This window comes from Cygnus atratus, chromosome 1 (assembly GCF_013377495.2).
Source record: "Cygnus atratus isolate AKBS03 ecotype Queensland, Australia chromosome 1, CAtr_DNAZoo_HiC_assembly, whole genome shotgun sequence".
Taxonomy (NCBI): Eukaryota; Metazoa; Chordata; class Aves; order Anseriformes; family Anatidae; genus Cygnus; species Cygnus atratus.
In genome coordinates this window covers 129,586,338-129,605,939 of record NC_066362.1, presented here as the reverse complement: position 1 = coordinate 129,605,939, position 19,602 = coordinate 129,586,338, and the positions used below count along the sequence as shown (strand labels likewise).

At 39.8% G+C, this 19,602-nt stretch overlaps 1 protein-coding gene across 1 annotated transcript in view; it reads left to right on the top strand.

The window, feature by feature from the left end:
* EGFL6 (EGF like domain multiple 6) overlaps nucleotides 1-19,602 on the top strand; it is a 45,861-nt gene that overhangs the window by 20,816 nt on the left and 5,443 nt on the right. The window contains exons 8-9 of the mRNA XM_035542225.2: nucleotides 7,344-7,670; nucleotides 18,319-18,399. Coding sequence (XP_035398118.1) covers nucleotides 7,344-7,670; nucleotides 18,319-18,399 — 408 coding nt within the window. The remainder of the gene's footprint in view (nucleotides 1-7,343; nucleotides 7,671-18,318; nucleotides 18,400-19,602) is intronic.

Genomic DNA, 19,602 nt, shown 5'->3' with positions numbered 1-19,602 from the left:
TTACCTTGAAGTATTTCAATAGTTGATTTGTACTGCAATTGTCAAAACAGGTGAGCATCACAGATGACACAAACACCAATTAGATGTACGAATCTACTCTGAAATGCTCAGTTTTCTCCATGTCATAAGGCAATCGTGGAAAATCTTTGGCTTCACTGAAGTCAGAGAAAGGTTTGCTGTTGGCGTTGATAGGTTGATAACACCACCCTGGGAACTTGGGGGATGGAGGCTGTAGCAGCATTTGCAGCTCCTGCAACTTATTCCAGTTCCCAGCATACGTGCCTAGGGTTGTGCTACAGATAAAAGAAAGGCTTTTCAAATACACCCTCAGGACTACATATAATTATTCCCATAGGATGAGAATCTTATTTCAACAGGGAATGATTAGTTCTGTATAGAAATTGTTTAAAGTATATCACAAACTGGTTGCTGTGGCAGCACTATTAGCTTTTTGTAACAAATGGAAAGCATTTTAATAAATAGCTGCATTTTCAGAATATGAAATGAGAGGAACTAAGCACATTGTTTATAATGAAACCTCTTTGGCTACATCTCCTCATGCTACCAAATAACTTAATAAGTGAAGTAATGTAAAATTCAGTTTTTTACAGAAGTTGGAGAATTTATTTAGTTTGTATATTAACATACTAGCTTACCGGAAATCTGCTGAGACATCAAGCTGCAAACAGTACTGCTTGTCTGAATACAAGCTGAGGTTGTTCAGGCAACCTTTTGTCATTCAGCATTCAGATATGCATGAGATGTTGGACACTATTTCTGAACTGTCTTTAGCACACATTTCATTTGAGAAACTGTGGAGGTGTAATTTTCCAATGGTCCCTAAAAGGGTCCAAGCCATTTCCACATCTGGCCTCTATTTTGCTGCAAACTATTGCTCTTCTCAGGTTCATGTGTTTCCTGATTTCCTATTGTGCATTGAAAAAACACATTTCCCTCACCATATGCTTCAATGTGTATTCCAGCTTTTATTTAAGAATAGGGTCCCACAAGGTTCCATAAGCAATTAAGATTTCTGGGGAAAAATGATTCTATTTTTAATTCACTTTTCTTGTAGGAAGCTACAAAATAACAGGGAAAAAAAAAAACAGCACTAACTTAAAGCCTACAACCTTCAGGCATTACTCTAAAGAGCAATGGCACTCTTTTTATTGCCCAGCTGGAGACAGAGGTTGCTATTCTTGATTATGCTTTGCTGGATATTTAAATGGCAATACAAAGCCATGACAATTCTCTCCATCCCTCTTGTATTAATCAGGTTCCTTTTTTGCTCGTAGGGTATCCCCTAAAAACTCTATGATTTGCTTTCTTTTTAACTTGCAAGTTCTGAGAAAAGTTTGGATTGTCACCATAACATAACAAGCTTAAAAAGCCATTCTAGTCATAATATTGGTCAGGTTCTTAGGATTCAATTCAACATGGAGTCAAATGCGGCTGTCATCCCTTAATGAATAATGCTTACGCTTTTTTCATCCCACATGTCCTACTGGAAACATCTTAGTCGTGACGTAAGTACAGTCTAGTGTGACAAACTTGCCCTGATTTCTCAAAGCATCCACCCCCAAATAAGATGACAAGAATTTTAGAAATTAAACAGGTGATACATATAGTTAGTTGATGGTGCTTAAAAGAACATAATAGTATAGAAACTGTGTATTAAACTATGTATTAAAACTTTCAGAATCTCTAATGACTCTCTAAAAGAAGCATCCTTCATTATGAGGTCTAGGACATTTTAGAATGATTTCTGAAATTATCCTTGTGATATAATCTGCTCTCACATCTAAAGACTCCCCCTACACCCCACAAATCTGTATCCCTTGTCCCCTTTCTAATTTTTATATACAGAAGCTACAAAGGGAACTACCAAAGAACTTTTAAGCCAGTCTCTTAAGCTTGTCTCTCACCAGATTTTTAAACCTATTGGTAGGTGTTAAGGTGGAAGCAGTGTGGTGCCTGTCAGAGTGCAGAGTAAGGCATCTCCTGTTGCAGCCATCTTGGGTTCAGAGCCCTAGTCAACACCAGCTGCAGTTGCACAGTGCGTGTGAGGAAAACAGATTACTGCCTGCTCCTCTTCTGCATTATCCCCAGTGCATTTCCCTTTACATAGTACAGCACAGAGACAGGAGGTTGACATCTGTTCTCTGTATTTTTTACGAGTCAACTTTCACAACTTAGTCATTAGACATCCCATACCAAGCCATTTCAGTGGTCTTGTAGTCTTGCACTGCAGCTGATGTCAGAAAAGATTTACTTCTAGCCCTCAACCCACATTTGCCTTTGTTTTTCCATCACTTGCTTTAATTCCCTCTGATTCAAAGAAATAAAATACCTTTGGAAGCTGAAATATTTTTGTACTAGGGCTATAAATACAAAATGTAAAAACAGGAGGTCTTAATCTGCATGCTTCCTGATGGAGGGTGCATAAAAAGAAGCTGTGATAAAATGCACTACATTTCTTTTCAGTTTCTAAAATTCTTTATGTAATCACATGAATGCATAAATGCACAAACGTTTGTGAGCAACACCTGTGTGTTTATATAAATGTCTGGGGTCAAAGGGTCCTGAAAAATCATTGCCTCAGCTGTGGCACCCCAGACTGTCAAAGAGGGTAAGCTGTGCGTTCATGCAAGTCCACAAGGAGTGGATTCTGCAGAACAGACTGAGTTTTAGGTGTTCTATGCTTAGATTCATTCATTCCTACTGCAATTTACTGGTAGACATAAAAATCCGTACCTTAGGCTATTTATTCTACAGCTGAATGCAGATTAGGGTACTCATGATATATCCTAAACTTGGTGTCTAGTCCCTCTTTGTCCATGATATAAAATGTAAGCATTACAATTTTCATATTTCCATCAGCAAACTGCAGTCTGCAAGCAAGTGGGGATTATACTCATTCATTCCCATATTTTTGTCACTCCTGTCAGTTGATTTTCTACACTGCTTAGTTTTGTACATGCAAGGAGATTGGTTTTCTGACACCACAGAGGTTTTTATGTTGAGCTGTAAGAATTTTTCATTTCACTGGGAAGACTTCAAAGTAGAAACTAAAATCAGATGTTCAGGTTTGCTGGGCAGTCAGTCCTGGCTTCCACAGCCTATTTATTAATGGCCTGCAGTTTCTTGTTACTGATTGTCAAGAGAAAATTCACTTGGAATTAATTCTTCCTGATAATTTTTACTGCTGAATTCTGAGTTTAGACTCGAGTACCACAGCAGCTGAATTACATATATCCTTCAGAACATCATCCTCCAGAGGAAAGGTGTATTAATAGAACTTACTTGCAAGTATCTGGCAAGCAAGGCTACGAGTTTTATTCAAATGCTAAGAAAAACAAAATCCTCAATTTTTATTTATTTTATGTATTATTGGCATTAATTTATTTTATACTTCCACCTGCAGTCTCAGGAGATCTGAGCACTCCAGTGAGCTAACCAAGAGAATCTGATTTTGCTCCTGGCATACTAAATAGAAAATTTAGTTGCATTTACCATGAATAAAATGTGACAAATTCACATTGATTAGGATTATATTATCCAGAAATTAAGATAAATTCAGGGAACTTTCCTCTTTTCCTACTAGACTACAGTACTGTTCTTTTAAGTGGAGTTTTTTCTTCTGCTCCCTTTGTTTATATGAGAAGAAACACACAGAAAAGAGCATCATCAAATCATAGAATATCCTGAGTTGGAAGGGACACACAAGGATCCTCGAGTCCAACTCCTGGCTCCACACAGGACCACCCAAAATCAAACCCCATTTCTGAGAGTGTTGTCGAAATGCTCCTTGAACTCCATCAGGCTTGGTGCCATGACCACTTCCCTGGGGAGCCTGTTCCCAGTGCCCGACCACGCTCTGGGTGCAGAACCTTTCCCTAACACCCAGCCTGACCCTCCCCTGTCCCAGCTCCATGCCGTTCCCTCGGGTCCTGTCGCTGTCCCCAGAGAGCAGAGCTCAGCGCCTGCCCCTCCGCTCCCCTCATGAGGGAGCTGCAGGCCACCATGAGGCCTCCCCTCAGTCTCCCCTAGGCTGAACAAACCAAGGGACCTCAGCTATTCCTCATATGTCTTCTCCTCTAGACCCTTCACGATCTTCGTTGGCCCTCATTTGGAGGATTCTCTAATAGTTTTATGTCTTTCTTATATTGTGGCACCTGAAACTGTACCCAGTACTTGAGGTGAGGCCACACCAGCACAGAGCACAGCAGGACAATCGTTTCCCTCAACCAGCTAGCAATGCCATGCTTGATGCATCCCAGGATGTGGTTGGCCCTTTTGGTTGCCAGGTCACACTGTTGACTTATATTCAACTTACCATTAAGCAGAACGGCAAGCCTCTCATTCTCCAGTCTGTACACATATCCAGGATTGCTCTGTCCCAGGTGCAGAATCTGGCACTTGCTCTTCTTAAATTTCATACAATTGGTGATTGCCTAATCATATGAAATTTAGTACTACCCAACGTTACAGGTCCAGTCCATCTGTCCCAAAATACCACTATGAAGTTTTTATCACCACAGAGTAAGGAGCAAATTAGGAACATATTCTTGCCCTGATAACACAGTCATTACACAGCAGAAGCATGGGGAAATAAAAATAACTGACTTTCCCCACCAATTGCAATTCAGAAAGACTTTAGGCACTTCAGTATCAATACTGATCAAGAATCAAAGATAAGAAGCAGCGCATATGGCTGTTCTGACCCATTGGTGGAAATAGTCTCCATCTGTGAAAGAGCTTTTGTACGTCACATTGGAGCTATGCAGCTCTTACTATTTCTTAAGTACTTATGGACTTAAACTGCAGAAAGCTCTCAGTAGCTTCTCACATGGTTGTGCTATCATACTTACCAGTCCCTCTTCCTAACCCAAACAGATTCAAGCCATGGCCTGCACTAGGGAGCTGAATATTTAATTGCATACTGACTGGTCATGTCATAGCAGTCATGAAATCCTGAGCTGATTTAAAATGCCTCATTGTCCCAAGCCCCAAAGTCCATTGCCATGGACTTTAAACACCAAAGACACCGTCTTCCTCAGTAGCTCTGATACTTAGCCGGGGACTTCGTTAACTCAGTTGAATCCTTATGGCAGAACTAGATCATCTATCTTATAAACTGGAACTCCTCAGATTTACGTCTTCCCTAAAACTTGCGTTTTTGTCATACTAAGTCTTCCAGTCCTGCTTTCTGCACAGTGGTGTTCCTCAGCTGATGTTGAGCAGCAACTGATGTTGCTGATAAAATGCAGCATCTGCAGTCTTGCCATAATTTCTCCTTTGAATTTGCTCTGTATTGTACACGTATTTTGAACAAACTGATCCAAAGTAGTCCTGGCTTTAATCCTCAGTGATGACTTGTCCATTGGCACCAAGAGCTATCATTTTCTGTCAGATGACAGAAAAGTACATCTGGAAGGGACTCTAAGGGATCGGTTTGTCTGTTCTTTCATTCTGAGGCAGATCACATCCAGCATGTTAGTGACAGATGGTAGTCTAACAATGTTTTAAGGGTTCGAGTGATGCAGTTCAAATAATCTAAGTAGCTTGCTCCCGTGTTTTACAATCCTATAGCAAGGATAGGAAACAAGTGTTTCATAATATGCAACTGAAATCTCTCCTCATATTATGTGAACTGATAATTTTCCTATCTTAACATAGAGAAAAACTGACCAACATTGTGCCTCAAAGGAGCCCTTTGCGCTGCTACTGGGTCATATACTGGCAGAAAATCAATCCTGGCTCCCTGCACCCATAGAAATGCATCTTCAAATGGGTTCCTATTAAAAATAGTCCCTCATTTAAGCATCCCAACATAGTTTGATAACTGTAGAGAGAATAATGGAATTTAGAAAGAAATCACAGAATCATTTAGGTTGGGAGAGACCTCCAAGATCACCCAGTCGAACCTCTGACCTAACACTAACAAGTCCTCCACTAAACCGTATTACTAAGCTCTACATCTAAATGTCTTTTAAAGACCTCCAGGGATGGTGACTCAACCACTTCCCTGGGCAGCCCATTTAAACGCCTAACAACCCTTTCAGTAAAGATGTTCTTCCTAATATCCAACCTAAACCTCCCCTGGCACAACTTTAGCCCATTACTCTTGCCTTATCAATAAAAGGCTTGTACCTTGAAACAGTACATTGACAAGGAGAGCATGCTGTGAAAATCAGGAGTGCTATGTCAATGTTAAAATATCCTCTTACCACTAATGGTTTTGAAGTTTTCTGCCTGGATATAAAGGATATTTGACTTCATTATAATCTATGATGGACCAAGAATGGGGAAAATCCCCAAATCAATTTTTTTTTTTACAGTTTTGAACAATCTTGGTTGACTTTTACCCCACAGAAGTTTTTCACTTCTGCCAGCCTTTGTGTTTCTGAGCAGGATCAGAAGTTGCAAGATACTACAAAGCTGGATTTCCTTGTAGTATTTTGCAGTCAAAAGGAATCATAAAACAGTAACAATATCAGAAAATTGTATATTTATGTTCTAGTCCATCATTGAATTGCAAGAAGAAGATAATTTGGAGTTCTCAGATGCCTCTCTGAAGTTTGGAGGTTTTATCCTTTAGATCTAAATAAAATGTGATTAATCAGTTTGATATATCTCCTCTCAAAATATACTCTATTTCAGTGTCTTTCAGCCTTTGGTGCAAGAAATGTTAGGTCAGAGAAGTTCACAAAAGATAGCTAAGAAAAATGCTCACTGCTAGTAGGCTGACATATGTTTTATAGGGAATCAAGTCTCCATCGACAATTTTCAGTAGTCCACAAACTGAAGGATTTTTTTTTCTCCAAGCTCCAGTGTAAAAATACAGAATGTAAGGAACTTTGTGGCCTGTGTTATACAGGCCAATTAAGGTTATGACAGAGGGTCACTTCTGTGTTTTCACTGTAACTCATGGTAAATTCTTTACTGTGAGGGTGGTGAGGCCCTGGAACAGGTTGCCCAGAGATGCTGTGGGTGCCCCATTCCTCGAGGTGTTCAAGGACAGGCTGAATGAGGCTTTGAGCAACCTGGTCTGTTGGATCAGGAGGGTTGGAACAAGATGATCCTTAAAGGTCCCTTCCAACCCAAACTATTCTGTGATTCTATGATTCTAAATCAAACCGAGTGCTGTCTGTACAACAGAGGTAAATGCGTAACTAGTGAATGCGTATTCAGTTCTGTGGAGAGGTGAACTTAAATCTCACAGTAGAGAATTTAATTGTGTAGGTCTCTGGACGTTGTAAAGAACACCTGGGTGCCATTTATGAATGTGATTGCTGAATGAGTCATTAGGTTGACATTTAATATTTTCTTCTTGGTTCTAGTTATACCTGAAAAGTCAGTGAAGGAAATTCCAAGAATCCCTGGAACAGCTAAGGACACAATTAAGAAACTTCTTGCCCATAAAAACAGTGTGAAAAAGCACAAAGCAATCAAGAATGTGATCCCAGAATCAGCGATGACACCAGCTTCTAAGACCCACTTGCAGTCACTGGACTATGAAGGTGGTATTGATCTTGGTGGGAGCTACACTGTTGAAGAGAAAGAAACTGAAGTTACTATAGAAGAGGCAGAGGAGACAGGCAAGGAAGAGAATGAAGATTATGAGAATCAGATTGACCATGAGCAAAGTCTAAGAGGAGATGTCTTTTGTAAGTTTCTCCATTTTTGTACTGGTTTTAATGCAAATAATTATGTAAACACTAAAAAAATAGTCACCAAACATTATAGCTATTTTATCCTAATTTACTTGTAGAAAATGAGTCTAATATAGGTACTGTGAGATTTCAGGTTGGAAATTAGGAGAAATTTCTTCTCAGAAAGAGCAGTCAGGCATTGGAACGGGTTGCCCAGGGAGGTGGTGGAGTCACCGTCCCTGGGGGTGTTCAAGGAAACATTGGACGTGGTGCTTAGGGACATGGTTTAGTGAGTGACAGTAGTGGTAGAGGGATAGCTGAACCAGATGATCTTGGAGGTCTTTCCCAACCTTTATGATTCTAGGATTCTATGAAAGTTAGTGAATCCTCCTTTTTAGAGGAAACAGTCTGCAGTCAATGTTGACAGAAGGGAGTGTGCCATCCTGACAGTCACTCTGCCAGCTGTTGTTTGACAGCAGCTTACGTGTAGCTTTTCCTCATTTTCTTCATAGAAGCCCCAATAAAAAATGATATTTTGCTGTTTCATTATGCATAAGACAACAACTAGCTTTGGTTCATGATAGGCATATTCATCATCCTAATAGTATGCATTGTTCAGAGGAAAAACATACACTTTGGTATCCTTGTGTTTCAAATAATGTAGACTATACAATAGGCACCACTGTTGTTCATAGCATTCACACCAGAAAAATAATGTCATGAATCACCAGAGGGTTTTTTATCACTTTTGTTTACATGCGAGAATCTATCTGAATAGGCACTCGCATTTAAAACATTTGATGGTATCTGAGCAGGTATCTTGCTTAATTTCTGACACTAGTCATTCATCAGGAAGATTGACATGTTTCCTCAGTCCACTTTCAGGTGTTTTCTTTCAATCACTATGTTGTATGATACACGTTTTCTTGCCATGTTGTTTTCAGTTTTCAAATGCATTTTAATTTTATTTTTATCTGGCTCATTCAAGTGTTCTTCAAGGGGGTGGCAAAAACATACAATATGAAAAATGCACCCTGATAAACATTTATTCATGATACTTTTTCTTTTCCAAAGTATAGAAAAGCAATAAATATTATCTCACAGTAAATAAAATTATGCGCTGTATTTCATAATGATATAAATGAACATAAATGGAGTTTAAGTTAGAACTCCAGTTGTTGCTATTGGATTCAAAAAAACATATGCACATATGTTTTTAAAAAGGAAAGATAATTTTAAAGTCCTCTAGAAACATGGTCTGTAATACTGCTATTTTAGGAAAGCCAAGAACAAATGTGATTAATCATTTAAATACATTTGAGAATACAGGCTTCTTTACCCAAGGCACTATTCTCATAAAATTGCCTTTTTAAAAAATAAAAATAAAAAAAAATCAGTGGAAATTGGTCTGTTTCAGTTTAGGCTAAGGATATAGCCTAATATTGCTTCCCCAAAGTATGCTAGAGAGCTGATAAACGGAGTAAAGTCAGGTGTTTGTTCACCAATCTCCTCCCTTTCTGCAAATATTAACAACAGTGACTGCTTGTGGCATATTTCAAGTTTCCTGACAATACAAAACTGGGGAGAGTGACCTATAAGCCAAAGGGCAGCGCTGCTGTTCAGAGGGACCTGACAGGCTGTTGCAATGGGCTGACAGGGCCATTGTGAAGTTCAACAAATGCAAAGGGAAAGAAAAGTGTCATGCAACATTACAGATGTGGGCTGCCTGCTTATAAAGAAGCTTTGCAGAAAAGGACTCGATGGTATTGTTAGATAAATTGAAGAACGTGAGCCAGCAAGGTGCCCTTGTGGCCAGGAAGGCCAACCACACCCTGGGCTGCCTTAGCAAGGTAACCAGTAGATTAAGAGAAATGGTTCTTCCTTCTCTTTGGCACTCAGGAGACCACATCTGAAGTGCTGTGTCCAGTTTTGGGCTCCCCTTTAAAAGAAAGACATGAACATACCGGCATTAGTCTGGCAGTGCTCCACCAAGGTCAGGGACTTGGAACATGCAGCATATGAGGAGAGGAGGAGAGCAACTGGCTTCTTCAGCCTTAAGAGGAATGGAAGGTTATGGAGAAGGAAAAGTTTCATCTTGAAAATATAAAGCAACAGGACAAGAGGCAATGGATACATGTTGGAACAAAAGAAATTCTGATTAGTTATAAGGAAAATATTTCTTTTTACCATGAAGTTGGCCAAAAAATGGTGCAGGTGTGCATGCAGGTTGTGAAATATGCATCTTTGAAGATACTCATAATTTGACTGATTTGGGCCTTGAGCAACCACCTGATCAGCAGGTCAGATTAGGTGACCCAATGATGTTCCTTCCAACCTATATGATTCTATGACTTGTTCTATTCTTTCAACCTAGCATTTCAAAGTAATATCAAAAATAGTGTTATCTAGTGCGTGTAGAGCTGCACACTATGTAGACCTTCCTGTTCTGGAAGACACTTAAATGCTTCTCTAATGCTGTAAACATATAAAGTCATAAATCAGGAAGCAGCAATATTTCCAAAGTATCCAAACAGCTGCCATGTAGCCACATGCAAAAATACGTTTCTGCATGTCAGCTTTTAGCAAGATCAAATGGTGAAAATACTCAGAACTTACTTCCCTCCTCAAGTCCTTACATGCACAAGAAGAAAAGCCCAGGATGGGATTACTAAAGTAAGTGGAGAAAAGATAGAGCTCACTCATGGTGGGCCCTTGGCCTACTGAGAGCCCTCCTCTGACCTTATGACTGTCAGAGGCAAGAGGCAATTAGATGTATACAGGCCAACACAAAAAGAGGACAGCAAAATACTGAAGTAAACACACACATACACACAGATACCAGCCTGAGGAAGTATGTTTGTGTTTCCAACTGATAAATTAGGAAGCTCAGCTGGCATGCAGGAGACCCCCTAATTCAAAATGTGTATTGCACAGACAGCTGGGACTGTGCACCCACCTTACTTTTTTCATTGAATGTCCTAACCTCCAGGCTTTGCTCAGTCTCCATTTTTTGTGAAAGGTTTCTAGCTCTTGGCACCGTGACTCCAAAGTTGATGTTCCTGTGCCAAGAGCACCACTCTTCCTCTGGCCAGCTACACCAGATGCACTAACCCCAGCCTACCTCCTTACTCAGCCTTTCTCTCCTGACAAGCTTATGCAGCTTTCCACCAAGCTTGTAAGGATCTCTTCATAAATAATTTACCTGAAAAAAGTAGCAGGGGCAGGAGCTGAAGCCAAATTGGGGTTGAAGTTTTCACTGGATGGCAAGCTACCCTTGGATAAGCCTTACCATACTGGCACAGCCATGTGGGTGTCTCAAATAAAGGTATTAGGTGACTTGCCTCCATTCTCTCACAAGAAAACCCAGGTCTTCTGATGACCAGTCTTGTAACGTTAGAGAATTCTGTTTTATACACATTTCCACTAAAAGATTAGCCTAGAGGAGGACACAGTTCTTCCCAGTCATGATAATTAACCCAAGGCTGGTCATACTTGTGCAGAAAGTAGGGAGAAAGTGAACAGAAACCAGCTGCAATATATATGGCAACTTGTGTTAAGGCTAGGTTCTCAGGTACTCAATCTTCTTCATGAAGGTAAGTTGATGGGGAGCTTTCTTATGCAAAGAGAATGGTAGAAATTGACCAGCACTGGTAATACCAGATATGTTCAGCTAGATGTGGTTCGACTGGGAAGGAGTCAAAATGATTGACTAATTAACTGGAACCTGAGGGACTGGGACCTGTACTGGGCTGTGTGACCCAATGCAACTGCAAAGGGTAGATCCTGTAACCTTCGTGTTGAATACTCATTGCCATGCTGTTTGAGTGGATTCATTTCCAAGTTTCCAGTTTGAGTGAGAGCACACCAGGAAAATACTTTGTCCACAGCAAAAGCTAAGTCAAAATAATACACAAGAGATTTTTGTAATGAAGTTTAGTGAGGTTCATTTTCAAGGACTTTCTCAACCAAGCCAGAACATTTGAACACCATATGCCTGGGCTAAGCAACAGCTATCTGTGGCTACAAATCTCTATGAAATTGCCTCTACAACTGACAGCAGTGACTAGGACTATTATTGCTTGAAAATATTAAAGTATTGTGATTTATCTGTATTTTTCCCCTACTCTCTTTGTTCTTGTCATTATTGACTGGAATTTTAAATTAGTAATATAAGGGATTTATATGCTGAACATGCCGGTGGGATTTTACTTTGCCAGGGGGAGCTGACAGAATATTTGTGTGCTTCTTTATACAGGGAAACTACTATGGCCAAGATGAAGTTTCATTAAGTATGTGAACTTTGTTTTATTTATGGCTTTCTGTTTTGATCCCAACTTTGTACAGGACCTAAGGTGTCATGCCATTTGCATTTTTCTTTCAGGTTGGGTTGCATGTATTAATTGTGTTTCCTTTCCTTTTAAATTGCCATATGCCATTCTTGATCCTTGTTAATGTACTAAAATTTAGACAGTTCATGGGTTTAATTGATTCCATCTTTAAAATCACTTCATTTTTAATGGTATTAAATGACCCTTTGGAGTACAGGATTATCTCAAATTTACAGCTACTAATTTTACACATCCTTTTTTTTTCCTCCTCTGCTGATGTGTATTCACCAGTGATTCCTTTACTACCACATTAAGTTCCTCTGTACAATCCCCTGAAGTATCCACATTGCATCTGCCTTTTGTATTATTAAAAATGGTATTGTTTGTCTTCCAGGAAGGGGAGTTAATTAGGAAAAATGGATAGTTCACACTTTCCAGAGGTCCTAATTATTATTTTTAAATTTGTGCATTATTTTATCATGGTAACTTTACTGCATCTTAAATATATGGGGAGCCATAGGAAAATGCTGTAGGGAAAGAAAAAAAAAAAGAAAGAAATTATTATATGAGGATTTAAATTATTAAAACAGGCCAAGTATCAAAATGCAGGATGTCTATGAAAACTTCTACTCAGTTTTTTAAAAATCCAGTAGTTTAAGATAGCAGAATAAAGCACTCAACATTTAAGAAATGTCGAAATTACGGTTATCTGTGAAAAGTTTTTTTTTCTTCTTACATTTTTATACCTTTTGATACAGTCTTTAATGACTTTAAATGTGTGTTTTCTGTGGGATCTTTACCTTGTTCAGTGTGAAGGAGGGATCTGTCTTGCTGTGCAAGGAGTAGTTCAATAGACAGCACTGTCCTATTGATTACAAAAGTTGCAGATGCATAAAAAATAAGGCAGGGTCTGCAGGGAAGGGGAAAAAAAGGTTGTCGTTTCGTGTTCTGAGTAGTGTGTGTTCCTTATTTTCTATGTGAGATGAGATCCTAAGGTCTGATTTCCCAAAGTGATAAACACCCACAGCTACAGTTATTAACTCAGTAGGAACTGCTTTTAAACAGTGATATAAAACACAATGGACATTGAAATGTCAAATCCCCGATGTCATACTCTGAGTGTGCACACCTAGCGAACAAAACAACTTCCTGGGCTCCCTAAGAGTCATATGAGAGTTAATACGTTAATATTTGTAAAACACAAGCATATAATATAGCCAACTGTGTTAATTACCAAGCTTCTTGCTTTGATAGCACCAAGAATGATAAGGAGGTTTTTGCCTTCTGGTTCATTTGGCAATAATATAAATGGGCTGCTTATCTTATGGATTCTAGGCTTTTAATTATGAACAAGATACCTCTCCCAGTTAATCAGGACGTTGGCTGTTAAACTCATTCTTTTCTACACCACTGTGCAAGCAAATAATGATATACTGAATGTAAAGGAAGCTAGTCTTCATTTTACTACCTATTATATTGTTTGACTTTTTTATAGTGCCCACTCTGGTCTTCTGGTTGTTTTTGTTTTGTGTTGTTTTGTCTTGTCTTTTAACGAGCTTCGAACATCAGAGAGCAGTGATAGATAGACAACAAGAACCGTTGTTGTGTGAGTTCCCACATGCCACAGTTGTAAACACTTTGGGACTGTGTATGTTAGAATTGCTAACAGTGAGTTATTTCTCCCAGATTTTGTGTGTTATCTTTACATTTAGACTAACTAGACTACCTAGGCAAAAACAGACATAGGCATTTTCCAGGGGATGGAAAAAACAGCCATAGCAAGAAACAAAAATGTACCACACTCCCCACAACTAGCTTCTTTAAATATTTGGGTGCCTGTATTCCTGCTGTATGTCTGTTCTTCCAGTATTGTCACCTCAGGATGCTATGGGTGATTTATAAGGAATATAGACCCATTAACAGGGAAAAGAAAAATAAAGCTTTAAGGATAGCACATGCGTTACTGCAGACGAAAAGAAAATAATTTTCAAGCTATAAACCAAACCATATTTTTTCAGACAAAATATTATTTCCAGGAGTATTAAATGTACTGTAAGTAATCTTATATACAGTTGTTGGCAAAGCAGAGAGGTGAAGCCAAGTGCACATAAAGGAAAATCTGTCCTTTAGTACCAGAGCCACTTAGCAGTGGTGTTCTGTTTCTGAAGCATGTCCCTGAACCAGTGCTGCACAGCTATCGTACTGAACTTCTGCTCATTGGGTTTGGGGTTTTTTGGGTTTTGTTTTCACTTTGGGCCTTTTAAAATTGCAGCTTATCCAAGCAGTGCATTTCCAGATGTGCTCCTGAAGACTTCCTGTTGCTTTTGTGATCTCATTATCCTTTATTTGACTTGTAGACTGACTTGAAGGTCTGTCTACATGATACTTTGCAGGTGGACCTGAGCTCACTCCAAGCAATCCGAGCACAAGGCAGCTCCAAACAAGAAGTCATGTAGTCAGAGTTGGTGCAACTGGTAGGTCAGTGATAACAAACCTGTTCAACAAGCAAAGGGAACTGCTGTCTGCCTGCACGTCTAGGAGGACACTGCTGTGCAAAAGGATAAGTGTGAACCTAACTAGCTCTTTTGCAACACCTTGTAGTGGTGGTCTGTCACCTTTCTTTACTTAGCTACCCAAAGTTCCCCTAACAGGGGGAACGTCTAGAAGGTGGCTCTCAAAACCTGATCTGTTTCATTATGTGCAGCTCTCCCTGGAAGCCTGTTGTTTTTAGGGTTGAATTCTGAACTTCTTTTAACCAAGTTTCATTTCTAAATTTGTTTCTAAATTCCCTTCATGGCACTCTATTTAGGCATGTTTATATTAGGGCAATGTCTGAATGCTTCTTTTTAGCAGGGCTTTCTCAAGTATTTTCTGAAGGTATTCCTAAGAAGCGTCCCCATGACTGCAGTCATGTCATCAGTTATTTCAGAGTCGGTTTATGTGAGTCCTATTATTTTTATGCAAGTATGTTTCTCAGGATTGTTTCAACCATCTGATCTAGCTGGGACTGTTTTATTTTGCAGAAAGTCTCTTTCCTAGGCACAGTTCCTGCAGCCAATACAATTGACAAGCTGCACCTGATGTGACTCAAACTGAGAGATTACTTTTCCTCAGAGCAGGGGCGTTACTCAGACATATGTCACAGACAGCAACACTGACTTTCTTGCAGTCCCGGGAGACTGTGTCAGCAGTAAGATGACTGCTCTCAGGAATGGAACATCACCAATTTACTTATGCCCAGCTCGTCAGGCACTCAGAGACACAGCTCCTGTGGAAATTGGTGGTAGTTGGTTACATAGATATCCCTGAGGACCTGGGCATTAATTCTCTCTGCCATTAATTCCTGCTCATAAGATTAATCCATCGTAACTCGTAAGAGTATAGTGATGGCAGTAGCACTTAAGAATGTGTAGCACCCTGGTGCAAAGGGGTTTATATGTAACTGGAGATAATGTGATAGCTTTTGCTGCAGATACATTGGTGGGGGATACCAGCAGTACAGAAAGAAAGGGGGGACTCTGCTGCACCTGAAGTGAGACTTAAGTGAGCTTTTGTTGGTCGGAGTGTATTCTTGTGGAACAAGAGACAAGGACTCTCTGGAAGGCCTGCATTTCTGCAAGCACCAGTGGACTGCAGAAGAGCTGAAAAGTGCAAACCTAACTCCTGGCTAGTACTTAGGAGGGACAGACCTTGGATTCTGGTTATGTCCCATGATGGTCCAATGTCAAACGCAGGCACCTTCCAAGAAGTTAGGCTTCTTGAAAACGTCTCTGTAAGCTGAAGCATACAGTTTCTCCTAACTCGCTGGTGATATCTTCCAGTAAGTGGAGAACCTGACTGTAATGCCTGACACTGAAAGCAAAAATAGATTTGGATATAAAATTTTACTCTTTTTATGTACATGACAGTTCTTCACTGGAAGCATTTGCTGCACACAGGTACACCTGCATGTATATCCCTCAAGTGAATTCAAGTGTAATTCAATAACTTTGTAAATAAATCATTCTGGCAGCTGCTATCTTCTGTTAAATTGCTCTAGTCTTTCCAGAGCTGTTCATATTTTAATAACTTTCTTCATTTTGGCAAGGGTTTTCACAGCCTGCGCCTCTTTCACAAAGCAGGAGGCCAAGTTTATGGCATGACAGTAAACTTAACACCGAAGCACTTTGGGCATGTTCCTAAATCTGTATATGTAGACATATATTAATTTGGAGAAAGATATATTAATCTTCGCCTTAAGTAAGAATATTATCTAGGTGATTTAAGTAGTGGTCCAGGTGAGGAGAAGGCTGCAAGGGCAACAAGAGGGGACACGCTCCTGGCAATTCATCAGAAAGCTCATAAGATTGCAGGAGTCTCCTTTCTTGGCTCAATTCAGTCCCTCTGGAACTGCCTCCAGGGCCTCGTCATTGCTGTGTGTTTTCCCTGGTGTACAAACAGAACACTTTTTTACACTTTTGAAGGAGAAGAAAGGTTAAGAAATGGTATATTCTATGGCACTTGGAGGCTCTGGTTTGAAGGGTTTGTAAGCATATTCTTAAACTTGAGCATGTGCTTATGACTTCAAATATGTTGGAGTATTTTGTTGGGAAGCCCTAGATAAGTGGAACTCACTGGAACAAACTCCCAATTGAACAAATGTGTGTGTATATGAAAGTCATGACTTTTAAAACAGTTGGCAGCTTTCTAGTAGCATGACTAATATAGTGCTGAGTAGAGAAACCAATGTCCATTTCCATAGCTCCAATCAGCTGGCACCGTTGAGGAAGCGTGAGCTTTTCTTAGTGCTGCTTCCCATGTGGTATGGCTGAAAAAGTGAACTTCTTAAGTCAGGCTTTCCACTAGCACCTTTTGTAAGCAGTAATCCAAAGGATCATCCTTCCCTCCTCCCTCCTTACCCTTCCCATCCTTCCTTGGCCTCAAGTTGAGCCAGAGGAGGTTTAGGTTAGAAATTAGGAGACATTTCTTCTCAGAAAGAGCAGTCAGGCATTGGGACGGGTTGCCCAGGGAGGTGGTGGCGTCACCGTCCATGGGGGTGTTCAAGGTTGGACCTGGTGCTCAGGGACATGGTTCAGTGGGTGACATTGGTGGTAGGGGGATGGTTGGACCAGATGATCTTGAAGGTCTTTTCCAACCTTAATGATTCTATGATTCTATGAGTCTTCTTGTATTCCTAAGTATGTATGTATATATCACAGGTATCATCTGCATGTGTGTTTCCAATGGATGGAGTCCTCTGCCAGTGAAAGCAGGTCTTCCCATTGCCTTGTGTGATTAGTTACTTACGCAGGCACCACACAGAGAAGTTGAGGTCATCATTTTTTTTAGTGTGTACACTTCTCCTGTCACCACTTAAAATAATACAAAAGAAGCTTAACCACAGAACTTCAAAAATACTTAGGCCTCAGGCTGACAATCCATGGAAAATAAGAGTTTGCAAGCTTCTTGTACCTTTGTAGCTCAACAGATGTGAGAGCTTTTGCATTTGTCTCTCAGGCTGTGGCTGATTTTTATTTTATTTCTTGCAGTACCTCCTTTAGTCTGATATTGTAGAGAAGGCACCTAATGTTCATTTACTGCTGCTGTACCAACTCTTCCAGTTTGGCATAGAACAAGTCAATCAGTTTTTACAAAAGAGCTTGCTCAGGGTTTTCTACCACGTCTGATGATCAAAACATCAGGATGTGCTTGCCAGCTGATGCAGGGAGGGTGAGGAAGACACAGGGCAGTCGCTGCACCTTTCCTTCCCAACAGCCAGTGGAGCTGATGAGACCTGCAGGAGAACACGTGCCCCAGGAGACAGCACAGCTTTGGAAAAATCGTCTCCTAGAGATCCCGTTACAGCAGCACAGATACCACCCACCTGAACGCACACCTGTGGGCCTTTGGTCTCCTAAAGTTTATGGCTTTTACGAAGTCTCTCCCATTACCCATTTTTTTGAGGTTCCTATTTCCAAACTGCTGCCAAGCCATTCAGTCATTGTCTTTGCTATCTCATGGTGTTCATCTACGGCAATCAATGCTTGAAATTTTGCAGCAAGAAAGCATATCATCATGCCAAAGAAAGATCATGTGCAAAGATATTTGACCTTGCAAACCTTGCAACTCCATTGCCCACATTTTAAAAGGCACAGTGATGTGGAAATTAGCAATTTAAACAACATTTTAATATTCAGAGTTAGTATCTAACTGGGGTTAGAAATGTTATTTCGGTGGTGGAGTGAAAAACACATACATTGAATTATATAAATAAACTATGGCAACTAGTATAAAGGAATAAAGTTCCATTTTCTGTTCCTGTTATGATTCAGCACTTGATGAATTGTTTTCACCAGTTCCCCAGGGTAAAGAAGCAGCTGCCTTTGGCCCTCTCCTGGCACAGAGAAAAGTTCCAGTTTCGAGACCAGAGCAAGAAGGTACTTTATTTTTATTCTGTAATATTTATTTTCCTGCATATTGTGTGTTTTCATGACAATCTGTATCACCTAAGCCTCAGAACCTCTTTAAAAGTCTTTACATAAAACAAAAGCTTAATGAGCATTTAGAGACAATATCTGGTGAATATCTGGTGAAACCATTCTGCCAGTTCCAATATGGTTTTGTGTCCTTTTCAAAACATCTTTAACTGTTGATAAGACGTATAGAATGTCCTCCAACATGGAAAAGTGACTTGCAATTGAATTTTACTTATTTATTTCAGATTCATGAAAAAATAAGGTAATTTTGGTTACTTACAAAATGCAGCCATGTTAAAGGAGTGTTGCATAGCACACAACCATATCCCAAAGTCCTTCAGCTATTTTCTTTTTTTGTGTGTCTTGTAATCAACAGGAATGAGTGTCCCCTGAACAAGACTGAATAAGTATTTACCCTAAATCTTAAATAGCCTAAATAAATTCATGATAGCTCCCAGTTCATCAGTAAGTTCTGTGGGTATCAGAGTAAGATGATACTCCTTTTCACATTAAAAAAAAATAAATTATAAAATCATTCAGTGGAACATACAAGGCCCAAGACCTGCCAATTTATGTACACAATTTAAATTTCTGCCATGCCCTAGGAAACTACTTCACACATTTGCTAGCATAAGACTGCACTGCCTTCTGGTAACTATAACAGATTGCAGAGTATCTCAGGTCAAAGCAGAGCATACAAGCAGATCAGAGAGCACTCTCACCCTCGCTCCTGGTGGGCAACAGTTCCTCTGTGATGCAGTGACTTGATTTTAAGTTGTGCAGCCTTTCTGAGGTAAGTGGAGCTAGCAAGAAGCTAAAAACAGGCTTTGGACAAAATGATGAAGCTGACTATAAGGACCTGATTACGAGAGCCAGGAAAAAAAAAAAAACAGAATCCAAGAGAGGGAACTAAGAGATCATATTGAGCTAATGCATTTACAGGGCAGCAACCTTCTGTGGAGTCATGAGCTAAGTGTGCAGGGGCTGAAATGTTGGGATTCACTGTAGCTGAGATTCATTTTAGGACGAGGTGGATTTCACAAAAAAACAATGGAGATATGATTCCAGATCTTTAAAAAAAATTAAAAAGGCAAACATGCTGGCAGACATTTAGTGTGAGATAGTTTTTGTTGTTTGTTTGCTTTATTTTGTTTTTGAAGTCAG